This window comes from Polistes fuscatus, unplaced genomic scaffold (genome assembly GCF_010416935.1).
Source record: "Polistes fuscatus isolate 324 unplaced genomic scaffold, CU_Pfus_HIC Scaffold4, whole genome shotgun sequence".
Lineage (NCBI taxonomy): Eukaryota > Metazoa > Arthropoda > Insecta > Hymenoptera > Vespidae > Polistes > Polistes fuscatus.
This window is the reverse complement of record NW_025113118.1, coordinates 5184566-5202796: the sequence shown is the minus strand read 5'-3', so window position 1 is coordinate 5202796 and position 18231 is coordinate 5184566. Positions and strand designations below refer to the sequence as shown.

At 36.0% G+C, this 18231-nt stretch overlaps 1 protein-coding gene across 1 annotated transcript in view; it reads right to left on the bottom strand.

Moving 5' to 3' along the window:
- Positions 1-17624, bottom strand: part of LOC122521084 (headcase protein-like) — a 158717-nt gene extending 141093 nt beyond the window's left edge. Inside the window, exon 1 of the mRNA XM_043641520.1 lies at positions 15297-17624. Coding sequence (XP_043497455.1) covers positions 15297-16132 — 836 coding nt within the window. The 5' untranslated portion in view covers positions 16133-17624. The remainder of the gene's footprint in view (positions 1-15296) is intronic.
- Positions 17625-18231: the final 607 nt, after the last annotated feature.

Here is an 18231-nt window from a genome sequence, read left to right as displayed (position 1 = left end):
TCTACGTTGGAAGGCCAACGACCAAGCCAGTCCAAGGAAAAATGAAGATGTCTAGGAGAACGTATATACAAGTTTACTATTGGCTAAGTCGATTACGGTGAATCGTAGAAGCAATTCGTGGAATCACGACTCGCGTTAACTGTTTTCGATGATATAACGAATTACGAGAGAGAAATATATATATGTGTGTATGTGTTGTGTATCCAACAACAGTACATCGTCAGAACGATAATACGTTAACTTTGAACGAACTCCCCCTTTTATTATATTATTAAATCTGTTTACTTGATAAAGAAAATGTCGATAATTTTTTCTTCGATTCTCATCAAGGAAACATTTTCTTTTTTTATTCACGCGAACGTGTACCCAGCAGCAGCACAGCAAGCGTGTCAATAACCCGCGTATATATCTCGTTTAACGGAAGATGAGATAAAAACCTGTAAATAATATCAACGCATCTTTCCCGAGGAATAACTTGTTGTTGTCGAAACTCACGCGCGTTTTCTTCTACAAACGCGGAAGAAAATGCATGATGATACACACGAGGAGAGACTTTTCCGCGAAACGACACCGACGAGCTTTTATTTCCACCAGCAATGGAAAAAAAAAAAAACACCCCAATTAAATGTTATACCAGCGAGTACCGTGTTTTTCTCAAGGTACACACACCTATACATAACACGTTGGAAACAGGTGCAGGATGCACCGGCATCGAGAGACGACAACCCTGGGTTTCATCAAACTTACATTTTTTTAGTTTACTTCGATATTAACGAGTTCTTTTTATTTTTTTTTTCTTTAATTTCTCATGTAATTTCAACGTTGAAAAACATATGCTTTGTTTCTTTCTTTTTTTTTTATATCGATGCTAATTGTCTCAGATTCCGATATTGCAAACCATAACATTTGGATGCAAGTACTCGCATAAGAATTGCTTTGAAATTATTGAAAACTATGTTTCCCAAATGTTTTATTAATTCTATTCTTGTTTTATATGCATTAAAAACAAAAAGAATTAGAAAAATTTGGTAAAGCATCATTTAATATATTTTGGGTAAATCTGTCTGTCTTACTTGTACAAAAAAAAAATTAAACAAAATTAAATTTTTGCAATTTTCTCGTCCGAAAATTTTCTAAATTTTCTCTAAACCTTGGACAGTGGTTGGTACATACGAACAAAGTATTATACAAATGCAATCGATGCACTTAAATTTTTGGCTGTGTATCATAAAATGAAAAAATCAAAGAATCCACACTAATTCTGCAATTCCGTAAATATTTCCGACATCTAATGGAAATCATCATCAATCCAGTTATTTGGAATTTTATTAAAAATCATGATGGATCGATCGAATAGAATTTTGAAATAAACAAAAAAATAAAATAAAAAATAAAATGAAACAAAAGGAAGTGAAAAGTTGTTTTTTTTTGCTTATACTAATCCATTGTACATTACGTATGGTTGTTCTTTTAGGAAGTACTTTCTCTCCCTCTTTTCAATCATAGATCTAACACATCCATTTACCAATCATCTTGAATATCTAATCGAAATTATCTTTACCATTCCCCCATATACGCGTAGTAACATCAAAGGACAGCGAACGTGTTAAAGAGAAAGGAAGAGAGGAAGGAGGAGGGACGACCCTCGAAGATGGTTCCGCCTTTGACATCTCCCCATGTGTCCTTGAACGACGCGGATGGGATTCCTCGATTCGCTTCACGAATTACTTACGAGAGACGTGAGGATCCTTCTAAGGAAGGAAGCCACCAACCAAGGAACGTTAGCAGCTGCCGCATACGATTGCGTGCGATAAAGCGAAGAAAATAAGACACGGATAGAAAGAGAATGAAAGAAAAAAAAGAAAAAAAAGAAAGAAAGAAAGGAATGATTATTTTTTTTCGTTTAAATGTCGAGACCTATCTCTGATTATTGTGAGTTTGCAAAAACGTCAAAATATCTTCGCGGGTTTATTGGCGTCGATAAACTAACGTAATGATTGGCAAGTATTATGTTTTTATAGTAAGTGAAAAAAATTGTTACTAGCATTTATCGTTAATTATAAAACAGAAATTAATTTTATTATTTAATTTAATGAAATTCTTCCAATTGTACCGTGATTGATTTAATTTATTACTATAATCACTGGTAACATATATATTAACACATTATCTTACCTTGTCGTATGATTAATTATCAATCTTATTTCTCAACATAGAATGTGTTTTATATCACTCGAACATTGAGTATTTTTCGTAATATTATTTTGATACAAAAATATCAACACAAAAAAGCGTTTTTTAGCTTATTAATAGTCTCGAGGCTTGTAATCGTCAAAAATTTATTTCAAATGTTAAAAGATTAACCATTAATCAATTACACGTTGATAATAAAAATTTCAAAAAAAAAAAAAAAAAATACAACCCAATCGCATTGGCTTATAAACAACTCAATTGTTGCCACGACAATTTTCTCAAAAAAAACGGATAAATAAAATGCGTATATTGGAAGACGAAGAGGAAGAAGACGAAGGTTAAAATGAAGGGTCGCGGCGGGTAAAGAAAGAAAAAAAAAAAAAAAAAAAAGCAAATCTTTTCTACGTCTCGAAATGACGCTAACATAGTAAGAAAGTCGTTCTATCGAAAAGAATCAGGGGGAGAGAGAAGAGACCGGTTTCTTCCGGCAGGTTTTTACCTCTACTATTAATAAAAGTTTTAAGTATGCGGCACGCAATGGACGAAGAAAGAAAAAAAGGGAGAAGGAAAGAAAGAAAGAAAGAAAGAAAGAGAGAGAGAGGAAGAAAGGGGAAGGGAAGGTAAAAATTTAGTATACGTCACGTTGTTCGTTCGTTCCTTCGTTCCTTCGTTCGTTCGTTCGTTCCTTCGTTTATTTGTTCGTTCATTTCTGCGTGTATTGCATCGCAAGGTAAAAATTTATTCGCCTGTATAATATACCTTGGCTTTAATTGTATGCTAATAAAGACCGTTCGTAACATAAGAAACGATGACTAGGTTCGTTAATTAAGCCAGAACAACACTAAGTAAGCCTTAGAAACACGAACCCCCCCTCCTGCTCCCCCCTCTCTCTCTTTCTCTTCGACTATCGATCTCTCGATATTGAACTCGGCAATGATTTTTTCCACCAATTTCGTGAAATAAATCTGAGATAATCTATATCGGTATTTATATGTACAACAAAATGTATATATTCTCATACGATGTATACAAACACTCAAGAGAGAGAGAGACAGACAGAGAGAGAGAGAGAGAGAGAGAGAGAGGCTAGTGCACTCTCTATGGAAGTAGTTAGCAGATAATAAGCAATCTCGTTATCTTATCGCGTGATCTCTTGCACGATTACCACCACAACCACCAACCAGGCCTCCAGTGATACCTTCGTTAACGATTAATTAACCCTTCGCACCAAGTTATTCGAGTCACGCTAAAGTGTCTGAATAACGGAAGCAACAACAATTTTCTTCCTCTTGTTATATATTTTGTTGACGAAAAAAAGAAGAAAATAAAGGAGAATAAAAATGAGATTATTCAAATATAAGTTTGCGAAAGAAAAAAAAAAGTGTCTCGTAATGTTACGTTGTATATTTATATTATAATATGTTATATATTTATATTAATTTATATATTTATGTATAATTTACGTTCTATATATATATTATTTAAATATAATATTTAATTATTTATATTATAATAAATAATTATTTTAATATATATATATTTATTTAAATTTATTATCTATTTTTCTTGTAGTAGTTCATTTTTAGCTCAACGTTATTATATTCCACCCTCGACCAATAGAAATTCGATTAAAGAAAATACAAGACTCGGAGAATAAAGTTTTCCTAAATCACGATAGGGTGGGTTGGTTGTTGGTGATTGTTGTTTTTGTGTTTTGTGCTTACCGGGTTTGCCGACACGTGCGTACGGTGTGTTTTACCTTGACGCGTATCTTTTTTTCATTATCGCCAATCTCTCTCCTTCCCTTTCTATACTTTTTCTTTTTGTATAAATCCTAAAAGTCGTGCGACAAGGCAAGCCAAGGCAAGGCAAGGCACAAGCATACGTGTATTGTATATCGAAAGCCTTCAAAGAAGCTCTTATCCCATTAATCTCTAACCGAACGTAGTAGATTTGTTCAATAATCCAAACCGATAAATCTCGAATTTCTACGGGGAGAAGAATGTTTTAGAACGAAAATCGAAAATGTCTTTTTTTTTATTACGAAACTTTCAATTGCAACACATTAAACCAGTGATTTTTATTTGCCTGTTCAATTTAAATAAATACCCCGTGTTCCCTTATCGTTTAACTTTTTTTGTTATCTTTTATAGGAAAAAAAAATAAAAAAAAGAGAAAAAAAAAAAAAAAAAAACAGAAATTCTTTATTTGTCAAAATAACGTATTTACAACAGTGCATTACGTGCAGCGATTGTAAATCGAACACGATAGATAAAATTGAATAAAAACCGATTCGTTTTAACGAATCTCAAAATGATAAACAACAATATTATCGTTAAAAAGGAAGAAAAAAAAAAAAAAAAAAAAAAAGAAGAAAAATAAAATAAATGACTCGTTATCATTCTCTTTAATTAGAAATACGACAGAAAATCTAAATCAACAGAGCAAAGATACAACAACGCGCTCGTGTATCGAATAATCAAAACAATCATCTTTATCAAATGTGCGTGGAAAACATATGGAAAGAGAGAGAGAGATAGAGAGAGATAGAGAGAGAAAGAGAAAGATAGCATAAAGTGAGCAAACTAGCATCTCGGGAGAGGTAAATACGAGGTTAACAAAGCAATTAGCAGTAAACAACCCTTGGGCTTGCAATAATTCATACCAACACACGTGGCCCATATATAAACCGGCGCCTGTATACACGCGTGGCCTTGAACACCCACCTGATAGGGCTCTTTTACTTTTACGCAACATTATTTTTTCAATGTCGAGAGAGACGACGAGAGAGATAATCGACAAGAGTCAGGAAATGAAAAATACATAGAGAAAAAGAAATAGGAAAGAAAAAAAAAAAAAAAAAGAAAAAATATATAGTAGACATTTAGAAACGTACGTAAACAAAGTTGCAAAAGTCGTTGAAAGTAGATAATGAGAAAGAAAGAGAGAGGGGAGAGGAGAAAGAAAGATAGAGAAAAGATAACGGGTGGATCTGGTAAATAAAGATTCGCGTTTCTCTTCGGCCTTCAAGTCGGTGAGATTTAATCGACGAGCATTCACGAACATTCACGAACATTCACGGAAGAGTTATGGCGTATCTTCGTGTTTTTCGTATACTACAACAACTCAGACGAATACGTTATACAGGATATAAAGATATAAATGATATAAAAAGGATTATAATTATTAACGTCTGTTTTATTTAACAGCTAATTATAAATATATCCGTGAGAAAAAAATTTAGGTGAATTTATCAAGTATTTCTTTCTTTTTTTCTGTCTCTCTCTCTCTCTCTCTTTTTTTTAGCTTCATCAGTTCCTTGAATAAAAGCTCATTACAAATCGCATAGGACATTTTAGATAAATTCGCATAAATTGTTAACAGCGTATTATTCGTTTATCCATCCATCCAAATTGAAATCGACCAGGAATATTCCAAGAGGAATTTTAGGAAACGTCCATTTGATACAATTGCGTTTGCCCTGACAGATGTCTTTCCATGTCACGCAGACGGACGTTAATGAAAATTCGTTGTGAAATTAGAGTCAATTGAAAGAGAGAAAGAGAAAAGCGTGATTAATGATGGACGATAAATATTTTCTTGTCGCGGTTCAATCGATAACGGAAGGACCGCCGAGGGGGTAGTACACAAATGGCGTGCGTACCTTATCGGAAATGTGTTCGGCAAAAGGCGAGACGTAATTTTCTTTAATTACGGTCATTCGATGGGAACTTTGACAACATGACCCCTTGTATACGAACAAATATATATATATAGCTCTCTCTCTCTCTCTCGAAATGGGCAATGCACGTTGAGCGAGTTTAATGTAACTAGACTTGCCGTAGGGGTTGATATTTTTAACGAAAATAACCATCCCGTAACCGAGTACCCGTGAAAATGGTCCATCGACAAACACAGTCTGGACGCCACTACCGGGCTACGCTAATTAACCTCGAGAAGGGCTACCCCCATAGAATTCTCCTACCATTTCATACTCATTGTACCTTTCCAAATTACTAGCCCTCATTTCCTCCTTTCCTTCGTTCCTTCCTTCCTTCCTTTCTTTCTTCTTCTCTCATCGTCCCAACTCCTACTTTCTTGCTCTCTATAATAATATGTGTAAATACACTACAGGTTAAAAGTTTAAAAAAGAAACTTGCTGCCCGATTTACGTAGAAATCGAGAATACAACGTTCGATTTGGCAAACGATGATCCCGTTGTTGGTTCGGTTTTATCAAATATTTAATAAACTGAATTATACATGTCTTATTTGATTTGAACATTTTCTTATATGTTCACAATGGTTCCTCTCTTATGGATTTCAAAATTTTGACCCGTAGTGTACAACACTTGCCTTTTCGAAATTACGAGATAAAATCGCAAGAAACAAGAGAGAAAGGAAATTCTTATATTTCTTGCCCGAGGAAAAAAGGTATAAATAAACTCTGTAAACCTCTGACGCAAACTCTGACACAACCGATAGAATGAAATCTGTTTTATTCATTCGATCACAACAAAGTCTCTCTTTCTTTCTTTCTTTCTCTTTCTTTCTTTCTCATTCAATCGAACTAAAGTAAATTAAATTAAAAAAAAAGCCACTAGAATATAGATATTGTCAACTTATTCTGTTAAAACGAGACACATTGTTTTCTTCGTATTTATTAATTTTTCTTTTGTTTTCTTTTTTTTTTCAACGATCTTTTTATTAAATACATTGCTTGCTTTGTGAATTTACGACAAAGCCAAAGTTAAACAACATTCCTCCAGCCAGTCAGGAAATCTTTTATAATATGACAAAATAAAGCGTAGCTTAGTTACGAAAAAAAAAAAAAAAGAAGAAGGCGCAAAAGTGATCGTCGAAGAAGTATGAAACAAGACAAAGAATAAAAGAAAAGAACAGGAAGAGAAAGAGAAAGAGAGAGAGAAGTGATTACGAGTAGCTTTCAATTCATGAATGTTAACGACATGCGAAAAAGAAGGCGTGTTGTTGTCGTTTCCTCTACACCACCAGGCTTATACGATCTATGAATTTGCATAAATTTGGCAAACAGTTTATTACGAATTCGTCGATGTACACGCGCACGTGTAATCTTGTGTCTCTCTCTCTCTCTCTCTCTTTCTCTCTTTTTCTTTCTGTCTTGCTACCTAATACGAAATAAAAGATGGAAGATACGCAAGTGGAGTTTGGGTCAACGTGTGAAGGACGTTTCTTCTACCAACTGAATAATGTAAGGCACGATGATAATCCCGAGGACTGCGAAATTCTTTTTCGGAGAACTTGTTCCACGACCGGTACTGCTATAATACTTTTATATGCTAATTCTCATAATCACTAAACAAATCAAAATGATGCAAATTTATTACGTGAGTCGGTAGAAACGAAAACGTTTTTATATTAACCCATCCAATAACCTCTCTAAGTAGTGAATTCATTCGTTAATCATAATATTAAAAAAAAAAATATAAGTATACATAATCTAATTATAAAAATTATAATTATACGTTTGATTGTAAAAATTACATTTGCAACCAATTCTCTTCCATTATCTTCGATTAACGCAATCTTGTTAATAAAATAATATCATTCATTTGTGCATATAGTAATCACGGTTTGGCATGAAATGTATTTAAAATAATACAACAACAAAAAAAATAATAATCGTTTCATTTGGTATCATGTAAATTAATACGTTGACTGCCGTGTAGGTCACCGGTGACCTCAACACGACTTCCCTGAAGCACCTCGGGGGTCACCGGTGACCTCATCACAAAAAATGCATTAAACAAAATTATACAACTCCCTTTATATGCTGTAAAATAAATTTCAACAAAATATGCGTCCCCCCTCATAATAAAAAGAATTCATGTAGGTGCCACGGGCGAGTCACGTGAAATGCGCGCGGCAGTCAACGTGTTGTGTTTTAATCACGTTCGCTAATCTCGTGAGTTTTGAAATATAATAGATCGAAATTTTTTTTTTTTTTTTATAAAACACGAATACACAGAGAGGGAGAGAAAAAGAAAAAGAAAAAACAAAAAACAGCAGAGAAAAAGAAAATATAAAAAAGTTTACTAAAAAACGTGGGCATAATTTTCGCGATACCCCATAGTTGGCCCGTCTAATCTCGTTAGCCGACCGGTCGTCGGTTAGTTAAACATGCGGTAATAATGAAAGTCGCCTTGTTATTATTAACCTAACACCAACCAAGGGAAAGAAAAATGTATATCCGACAAGTTGATGGTGGTGGTGGTGGTGATGGATGGTGTGGCTGCGGAAGAAGAAGAACAAGAAAAAAAAATATTCAGAAAGGCACGAGTTATAACGAAGTTTAATCCCTTTATAAACTTTTCTTCTTCTTCTTATGCGGCCAGAACCCCCCTTCCCTTCTTCCACCCCCCTCCACCATCCTGACTATCCCTTGCAAGAGCTCATTTCAGAAAAGAAACGAGGAAAAAAAATAATCGGGGGTAAAAAAAAATTATATACTGCTACTATACAGAGAAAGGCAAAGCTCGTCACATTCAGATTACTTCGACGCGATTTACTTACTTTTTTTGATGAAGGGGAGAAGGGGGGTGGGGGGAAAAGCAAGGAGGACAGACAAATTTATTATAAATTTTAAACTAGTGTTCTACTATGTATCTACGAAGGTTAGGGGATGTAATGGGAACTATCAGAACCACCTCTCTGTTTAACTTTTAAATACAGACACATATATATATATACATCGTGAACAAAAAAATATTCGTCCCCTATTCGTTAAATTTCGTCCCCTACTATTCGTACCCACCCCTGCTGTCAATTTAAAATAATTGATATATGCTTGTAATGCAAGGTACTGGAATTATTAAACACGAAAACCTATTTTTGGGATTATTTAACGTTCAAATTAATATAAGTTTTATTACGTATTATTCTTAAGGAAAAAATATAATTTGAAATAAACGATAAAGACGTTGATATTCGTATTTACACAAAATATAATAAACGCACGTGTTACTTAATAATAATTATTATTTTTAAGTATTATAATACTTGATTGTGGTGGTCCCTATTTTGCATCTTATAATATTTTTTAAGCGATTGTATTATGTTTTCTTTATGGAAAAATTTTGAAATATAATATTACATTACATACAAATATTAAATTATTTAAAATTAAAAAATAAAAATAAAAGGCGTAAATATTCCTCTGCAACTAACTGTATAGATAATAATAATAATAATAATAAATTACTTATTTATACAAAGTATATAAGAAGTAAACTAATAAATATAAGGGCAGAAAGAAAAGAGAATAAAAAAGCATAAACCTCTTAGCATATCTTATCTTTCACGTTACTTCCTCTTCTTTTTTTTTCTTTTTTTAATAATAATTGGAACACTCACGACCCTCTTTTTTTCGACTACGGCGCGAATGGAATGTCTTATTTGGGATGAAAAGAAGAAAAAAAAAAAAAAAAGAAAGAGAGTGAGTGGAGGAGGTGGGGTAAAGTTCGAGGTCCGATAATAACGCGAAAATTCAACTGGATTTGTCCTAGAAAGAGGGGGATGAATATATCCACCCTTCGAAGAGAATTTAATTAAGGGCAAATTCGACCTTTACAAAAAAGAAACACGCGACCGATAGGAGGAGGAAAGAAATGCTGGAAGTACGCATCTCACCCTGTCTTCTTTAAGGCATCCTTGGAAGATCTGTCTATCTCACTCACACTCACTCACATTCACTAACTCACTCTCACTCACTCACTGTTCTGTTCTGTTCTGTTCTGTACTTGCAAGCTTAAGGGTCGAGGTTCGAGGTTCAGGGTCAATCCCCAAACTCGTCGGTTCTTTTTAAGCATACTCTTACTCACTCTCACTCTCTCTCTCTCTTTCTCTCTCTCTCTAGTTATTTTCATGGTTACATCACTTTTAACTTCTACCTACAGATACCTCGTCGAATCTAACAAACATAACTTAAACGAAAAATGTATGTACCAATTTCATTTGTAAATTATTATACAAGATATCCGAGATTTGTTTTGTACAAACGTATTCATAAGCGTATTTTATGTTAAAAAATGAGAAAAATATGTTATATATATATAAAGTTAAACATAAATTGCAAAATTGTCTAAATATGTTACACAAAGATAATATTCGTGTTGTTTACTATCTTTGTATGATTCAACTATTAATTTTTCTCTGAACAATAACTTGGCAGTCTAATTCACTCAATTACATTTTTATTTATAGAAGAAACTGATGTAAAAGAAGATTCTTATGCAACTGTTATAGTTATATTTGATGTTATTGTAGAACGAATTATGGATGCAATTGTAGAAATTAATAGAAAGCAACGAGAAATTCGTCATGTCAGAAAAAGCATGATACAAACTTGTATTCCCGTAGGCGGGCAATATTTTCAACAATACATTGAGATATTTTTGAAAAAAATTGATGTTGTAACTTTTGAACAAAGCTTTTATAAATGATTTATTTTTATAGAACACATTATTGTCTTATTTTTGAGCATAAAATTACCCCCAATATTTACAAAATATTACAAATACATCACAAGATTTGATCAAAATTATCATTGGTTCAACCATAATCATTGTATTATCACCGTATTACATAAACCAACGTATAAAATTTCGAATGATTCGTATGTTGAGTAATACAAAAATAAAACTGCCTTGACATTTTCGTCGGTATATTTTTTATTAATTTGTAGGAAAAATATCAAAGAGAATAAACAATATTGTAAAGATCATCGAAGAAGACTTCTCGCAACGCGTTAATTCCCATGTTTGAGGTACGAATTATCGATCGATCGATTGATCACACTGAACACAATTGAATAACACGTAACGATCATTTACCTTTACTGGAAACGATCGATAATGAAGAGACGAAGAAAGTGATAATTACTATACCGGTTAAAGCTGCAAACTCTTACTTAAACAGCTCATGACTCTTGCTTGCTCAACAATATTATGCAATTCATTCGTATGAAAAAAAAAATTAATATAATTAAGGGTCTCGTGAGTCCCATTTATTGTTAAAATTATTTAATCGTAATTATTGTTAAAAATGTTCGCGTTCATGTAAAAATAAATAATAAAAAGTTCGTTCGATCGAGTTGAAAAAACATATTTTACCTTTTTTATAATAAATTAAATTTTTAATTTGAAATGGATTGGAAAAATTAATAAACTCGACAAATCAGAGACGAATGCACGAATGCAATTATTAAATTAAAACGAAAAGCTTCGTGACGTGAATCCATTTATGAGGGAGCGGGGGACGGGGGAACAGATAAGCGAATGCATAAAATATTTCCCGAAAAATTCATGAACAAGTTACTACAGTCATTGTTATTTCTTGATTAAGAAAGATATCTTTAAAAAATGATAACATTAGTTTCTTAGAAATACCGGCATTTATCACGCGTGTGAAACTGCGATTTGTCTAACATGAAGGTGACTAGGTAAGATAATTTCTTATCGCTACCGGCTAAATGCTCGGGCTTGTTTATCCGAACAGGAAATTCCTAAAAGAGAAAAAAAAAAAGAAAAAGAAAAAGAAAAAGAAAAAGAAAAAGAAAAAGAAAATGTTAAAACAGTAGTAGCGCAAAAGTTCGAAATTCCTTTGCGAAGAAAATTAGTTAAAAATGTATTTATTATCAACAATTACAATAAATAAAGAACAAAATTATAGAAGTTGCTCGACCATACGAAAAACTCGTAAATGAAATAAATGAAATAAATGAAATAAATGAAATATTTAAGATAGATAAAACGAGAACAAAAAAAGTTTTGTTTTCTTTTCTAAAAATAACGTCAGGAAGGTGATTAGAATTTAAAAAAAAAAATAAAAAATAAAAAAAGTAGCTTTAGTAACAGCGAGTAGTAAGCAACCCTCGGCTGCTGCTACTGTTGCTGTAGCTGTTGCTACTGGGCTGCTGTCTGTGCCTTCGCAGTTACGTACAACGATATTTAGAATTGGTAATCGACATCCTCGTTGTTATCCTCTCGATCCCTCAACGGAACAAGGCGTGCCACCATACCCGTCTTCTTCTTCTTCTTCTCTTTCTTTATCGTCGTCGAAATGGTGGTGGTGGTGGGCCCCCTTTTCTCGACAACCACCACCCGAAAGATTTAGGATAATGCGCAGTTCGGAGGAAGCGCTCCTCCTTTTAATTGAAGCCCATAAAGGAGGAGGAATGTGTCGCGAGACAGGGCTGGGATAAGGAAGTAGAGAATATAAGAAAGAGAAAGTGAGAGCGAAATAGAAGAGAAGAAAAAGAGAGAAACAAAGGACAACTCCTCGAAATTTTACGAGCCCGTTCACCCACCGACACGTCGTTGGATTGAAAATAAAAGGAAACTCGCGTTTCCTAAAAGATGAGGGTTACGTAACAGTAACATCTTTTAAAAAAAAAGAAAAAGAACTTTTCTACGGTCGACGGATTGAAAAATGTAAATTAAATCGAAAAAGATATTTTTATCTATAAAATCGTATAATTAAAAAGGAGGAAAAACAAATTGTTTATCATAATCGATTTATGAGTCATTCATATACCAAAACGATTCATTCTACAGAAACAAAAAAAAAGAAAGAAAGTCTGATGAAATAAAATATATGATTTTATCATTTGTTACCAAGCAATTATAAAATAGTCATTTTTAAAGAAAATTTGTCTTACATTAAATAAAAAAAGAAGTTAGTGTTCCGATCAAACGGTTTGATAATGAAATTTAACAAAATTTCAAAAGTCGAGTTAAATCCGTTTATAAACTCGCGAATATATTTCATATTTAAATTGATACAAAATCGAAAGTACAAAAGAAAATCAGCAGATAGTCCTTTGAAAAATAAAAAGGGAGAGGGAAAAAAAAAAATCAACGTGTACGAATTTTTAAACGTATTCTCTCTCGTCGTTCTACCTCTTTAAATGCATCGTGGTGCCGTGATTCAATGCAGTTGGCCTTGAAGAACTGCTAGAGCATCGGGCTCCTCCTTTACTTGGTGGCCCTGAAGAGGTGGCCACGGTCAAGGCCACAAACATTTCTCTCTCTCTCTTTCCAGCACCTTTTTCTCTTCCTTTCCTACTCCCTCTCCCTTCTTATCTTTTCTCCTCCACTTCTTCTTCTTCTTCTTCTTCTTCTTCTTTCTATATCTTTCGTTCAGATGCACACGCTCAAATGCAAGGAAGAAGAAAAAAAAAAATTGAGAAGATTCTCGGTAAATGTCGATGGTTGTTTTAAGAACTCGAGGAACGTTTGTGTGATTATTCGGTCTCGTGTCGCTCTGTTTGAGCTGAAAACGAAAACGGCTCCTATTCCTTTGCGCGAACGTGCGCACTTTTTTAATCGCAACACGAGACCAAACTTGCAAATAGAAATGATATCAGTTAACAGTAGCAGATTGTAATAGATACACGATATATTATATGTGGGTGTGTGTGCGCGCGCGCGCGCGCGTTTTTAGGGTGCACAAATAATTCGAATCAACGATATTGTCATAAAATCAATCATATATTCATTTCATTGTTATATAATCGATCAGATATTAGGTGGATTTGATGATGGATTGAAAAAATAAAAACACAATCCTAACATAATCGAACGAACACGCGTCTTTCGAATAATATTATTATTTTTTATATTCTACTAAAAAGAAAATCTCTACGATTAACGTAAACCTCAGATAGAGAAAAGAAACTGCCATGTGTGCTTTTAAGATCTCTTCTTCGTTACTTTCTTCGTTTAAACACGATTCGATAGAAACTACAACAAAAATAGGACAAGTTTCCAAGCCGGGATCTAAAAATAGGATGCTTCGAATATGCCTGAAACGCGCGCACATACACGCCCTGGGTAGGACGACAACGTAATCTTCTTCGTCTTTCCTACCCTTCGTCTTTTCTCCCTTCGAAAAACGACATATGATTATACACATATAGCCGATATATATTTTCTCCTTATGTGCCTTTTTCTCTCTTTCTCTCTCTCTCACACATACACACTTTTATTCTTCTTTTTCTTTCGTTTCGCAAAACGAACTCGCAATTTCATTCAAGCCTCTCGGAAAGCTCGTCTGGAAAGTTCTTCAATGGGGGAAGGAAAGAACTTCCGCTTTCCTCCTCTTACCCAAGTGCTCTTTTGTTCTTCGAAACGAAGTAGAAAAGAATCTTTATTTCCTTTCTCTCTCTTTCTCTCTCTCTTCTTATTCCTCCTGACTTCCAATGAAAACCAATCGATTTGAACGAACGATCGCGTTCTGATGTTTCTTTTCTAGGTTAAACGGACCAATCGTCTTAAATCAAAGAGACTTTACCTATCTTCTATCGAAATTCTATCCTAGAAGAGGAGTGGAAGAGAAAGAGAGAGAGAGAGAGAGAGATCGAAATTTCAAGCTAACAGAGAGTGATCCTCAGGGATATATCGGGTTACGTTTATAAGAGGTAATCTCTCTCCTCTACTCCGTTTCTCCCGTTAACGTTTCCGAGAAGATCCGAAGTGATAGGAGCCGCTGCCTCCTTTACAAGGATATCGCCAAGTGCGCTGTTACTGCTGCTGCTGTTACTGTTGCTGGATAATATACGAATACCTCTTCAAAGAATATTACATATGTTTCAAGAAAACTTAAAAAAAAGAAAAAAAAAAAAGCTTCCCCAAAAAGGAAAGTACGCTTATCATGAAAGAAACCATTGCTACCCGAACAACAATGGCGTACAACAACTGCTGTGTGAAAAGAATGAAACAAAGAAAATATTTTCATTCAGCGGCGAATTTCAAACGACAATAAGCAATAAATGTATTATATTATTGTCGGCACAGCATCTTTATATAAATTTTAACAACACCCATTTATCAAACAAAAGATCATTAATAATTATTCTTAATTTGTTGATAATTGGACACCGCAAGATTTTAATATTAAAAATAGGGGCATGAATATGAAAAAAAAGGAATAAATTGTTATAAATGATAGTAGGAAAAATTAATAGGGAAAAGCATTCAAAAACAATATTAAAAATTGTATAACAAAATTACTTACTTATCGTAAGTACTTAGATCGGTGTGATCATTTATTGTTATTGCTACTAACCTTGCTCGATCGGCAAAGAAGTCAATCTTGCTCTTCTTCTTGACGATGGCCTGAGGTTGATGAAGAGGACTAACACTGGGCTCGCTGGTGGCCGGTGGTGAGCTCGAACCGGTGCTCGATGAAAGAGAACCGGCCCTGCCGCGTCCGGATTCGATGAGTTGTGCTTCGGTGGTGCCACGTCCGTTCGTAGAAACTACGTGACTTGAGTGGTTGGGTGGACCAGCCGATACGGCTAAAGTCGGCCGAGTGTTTTGCCGATTGCGTCGTTTCTTCTTCTTCGCCTCGTTCTCGTCGTGACGATTGCCCGGAGCGTTACCTAAGCCCGGTGGCATCCAGTCGAGGTCTTTCTTAAGATGGCCACGTCCGCACCGGCATCCGCAGGCTTTAAATGCAAGATCATAGCCTTTCTTCGTCCAGAGATTCTGATGACGTTGTCTCTCGGACCAGCTTCTTGCGCGTCCGCAGCTCTTAAGATAGGTCAGGATTGTTTGCTCCCACGCATCGAAACACTCGCGATGCATGAACTGTCCGACCGGGCAGTTCTCGTTATTGCAAATGACCTTGACCGCGTCATGCAGGGCATTCATTCGTATCAGAGAATCACTGCGCAAGCATTCGCCCGTCGGGGTACAACAACGAGTAGTACCTTGATTGTTGATACCGTTGTTGATATTATTATTATTGTTGTTGTTGTTATTGTTGTTCTGACCAACAACCAAATTGTTCTCCATTTGAACGGCGTCGTTACTTCCGGTCGCACCTATGCCGCCGTTGTTGTTGTCTCCGAGGCCACCGCCACCAGCAGCGTGACCATTGCCGTGGCGCCGAGGGGCCATGGCTCTTAAACAACCGATCTCGAAAGCCGTGGCAGCCGTTTTTCTTGATTTTCCTGCCTGCCTGCCTGCTGTCTGCTGACTCTCTCTCTCTTTCTCTTTCTTTCTCTTCCTTTCTTCCTCCCTCTAATTCTAACACCTTCCTTCGTCCACGATTTTACCCTGTTTTATTTGATTCTTATCGTTAAACAACGACGTTGAAAAACACGACGTACCGATATTATAAAACGTTCGAGTAATCGACGTTTGGATCACTCAGTCATTTTCCCGCCCGTTTCGCGTTTCTACGTTCGAGAAGTAGGATGAAGTCACGTGGCCTCTTTCTTCTCCTTCCGACCGGCTTACAAGCACGCGCGTCAACTTTTGGAATGTTATTTAGAAGTTAGAGAACTCGACAACGGGGATATTTTATCCACCCCCATAAACCGGCATACGAATCGATTCGGCTAGACCAATTCAGCAGAACGAGATCGCGAAGATCGACGAAGAATCAAAGTCAAGGTCAACTCGATCGAGGCGACACCGTTTAAACGAGTGGACGCTACGCGTACTTTGTTATTCAAATGCTTTTTCTCGATTATTAAATGCACTAACTTCAAATTAGATTTAAAACGAATTACTTTGAGTATGTTGGTCCTATGACTGGCTCGATCGAATGTGAAAAGGAACACCGTTGGACGAGTTTCTCACAATGATCGCGTACCATGGAACGTGTGATCGGAACTGGCTGGCTGACTGACTGACTGGTGGCCGCCTCGATATTGCTGCTGCTGTTTCTGTCTTCTCTCTTCTTCCTTTTCTTCTTCCTCCTCTTCTTCTTCTCCCGCCTGCTGCAGAGTACAAGAGACGATGTGCGCGCCGTATGTGCCCGGTGTGTCCGAGTGTCAGGGTCACCGGTGAGGGGCGCGCGCGACGTTCGATAAAACGCAATTTCCAAAGGATAAATTTTTCTTTCTCTTCTACCCACTTTCAAATCAATTTTTCGTGCCTTCGATGAATATCATCACCGAGCAAAACTTCTGATAGAAAATCACCACCAACGTAATGATGAGTCTCTATTATGTTTTTCTTTTCCGTTACTTCTTATGTCTTTTTATTTGTTTTTATCTCTCTCTCTCTCTCTCTATCTATCTTGTGCGTAGCTCAGAGAAATGATGACGAGAGTTTTAAAAAAACCGCACGTACTCTCGCACGTCCGCTCGCACGTTAGGGTGCACCAGAATCACTGAGAGTACCGGCGACGACAGCGTGCCGGCTGCCGCGGCTCCAAGCGCGGGCGAATGCGAAAGTGAGGCCTCATTGGGTGAAAGCGAAAGCCATGGTGGTGGGGGTCACGGCTAGCGCGCCAATCGATGCCCGCCGTCTCTTCCACGGCCGGCTCGGCGCCCATTTTTCTCTCTCTCTTGCACGCGCGTACCGATCAAATCGTCTCGCTTCGTCTCGCGAGCGAGCTGTGCAGCTTCTCCTTCGCCCTCTGCCTTCCACCCACCCTCTCGCCGTCTACCCGAGAATGCGCGCGAGCGAGCGAGCGAGCGAGCGCGTGTGTGTACGTACATATGTGTGTAACATCGCATCCTACCAATCCTACCAAGAGTCCGACGCGTTTTACTTTTCACGACAGCCCTACGAATAATCCGCGACGAGCGTGTGCGTGCTACGCGCTCGTGCGCGTCACACGCGATTCTCAGTCACCTATTTCTCTCTTTCTCTCTCTTTCATGCTCATGGAGTTACACGGAAATTGTATAAAGGTAATCCCGTCTTTTCTCTTGTTCTATCACCTATACGTTTTTGACAATACTCTCCTTTTTGCAAGTCTACAGATCATTTTTGTTCTCTTTCTTTTATTTTATTTTTGCTATTGTTTTTTTATTACTAACTTTACCGACGTTATTGACACGAACGCGTGTTACATGAAGCCATTGTTTCGTTAAAAGTATAGTATATATACATGTACATATATATATTAGTCAGGTTAGTCTCTTAAAACAATTGGAATTTTTTTCGTTTCGGCTGGATACGTTCAAAAACAATACTGCATTACGTTGTAGCAAATTTTTTGTTCTTTTCTAATCCAGCTTGAATTTCTTGTCGGATAAACGT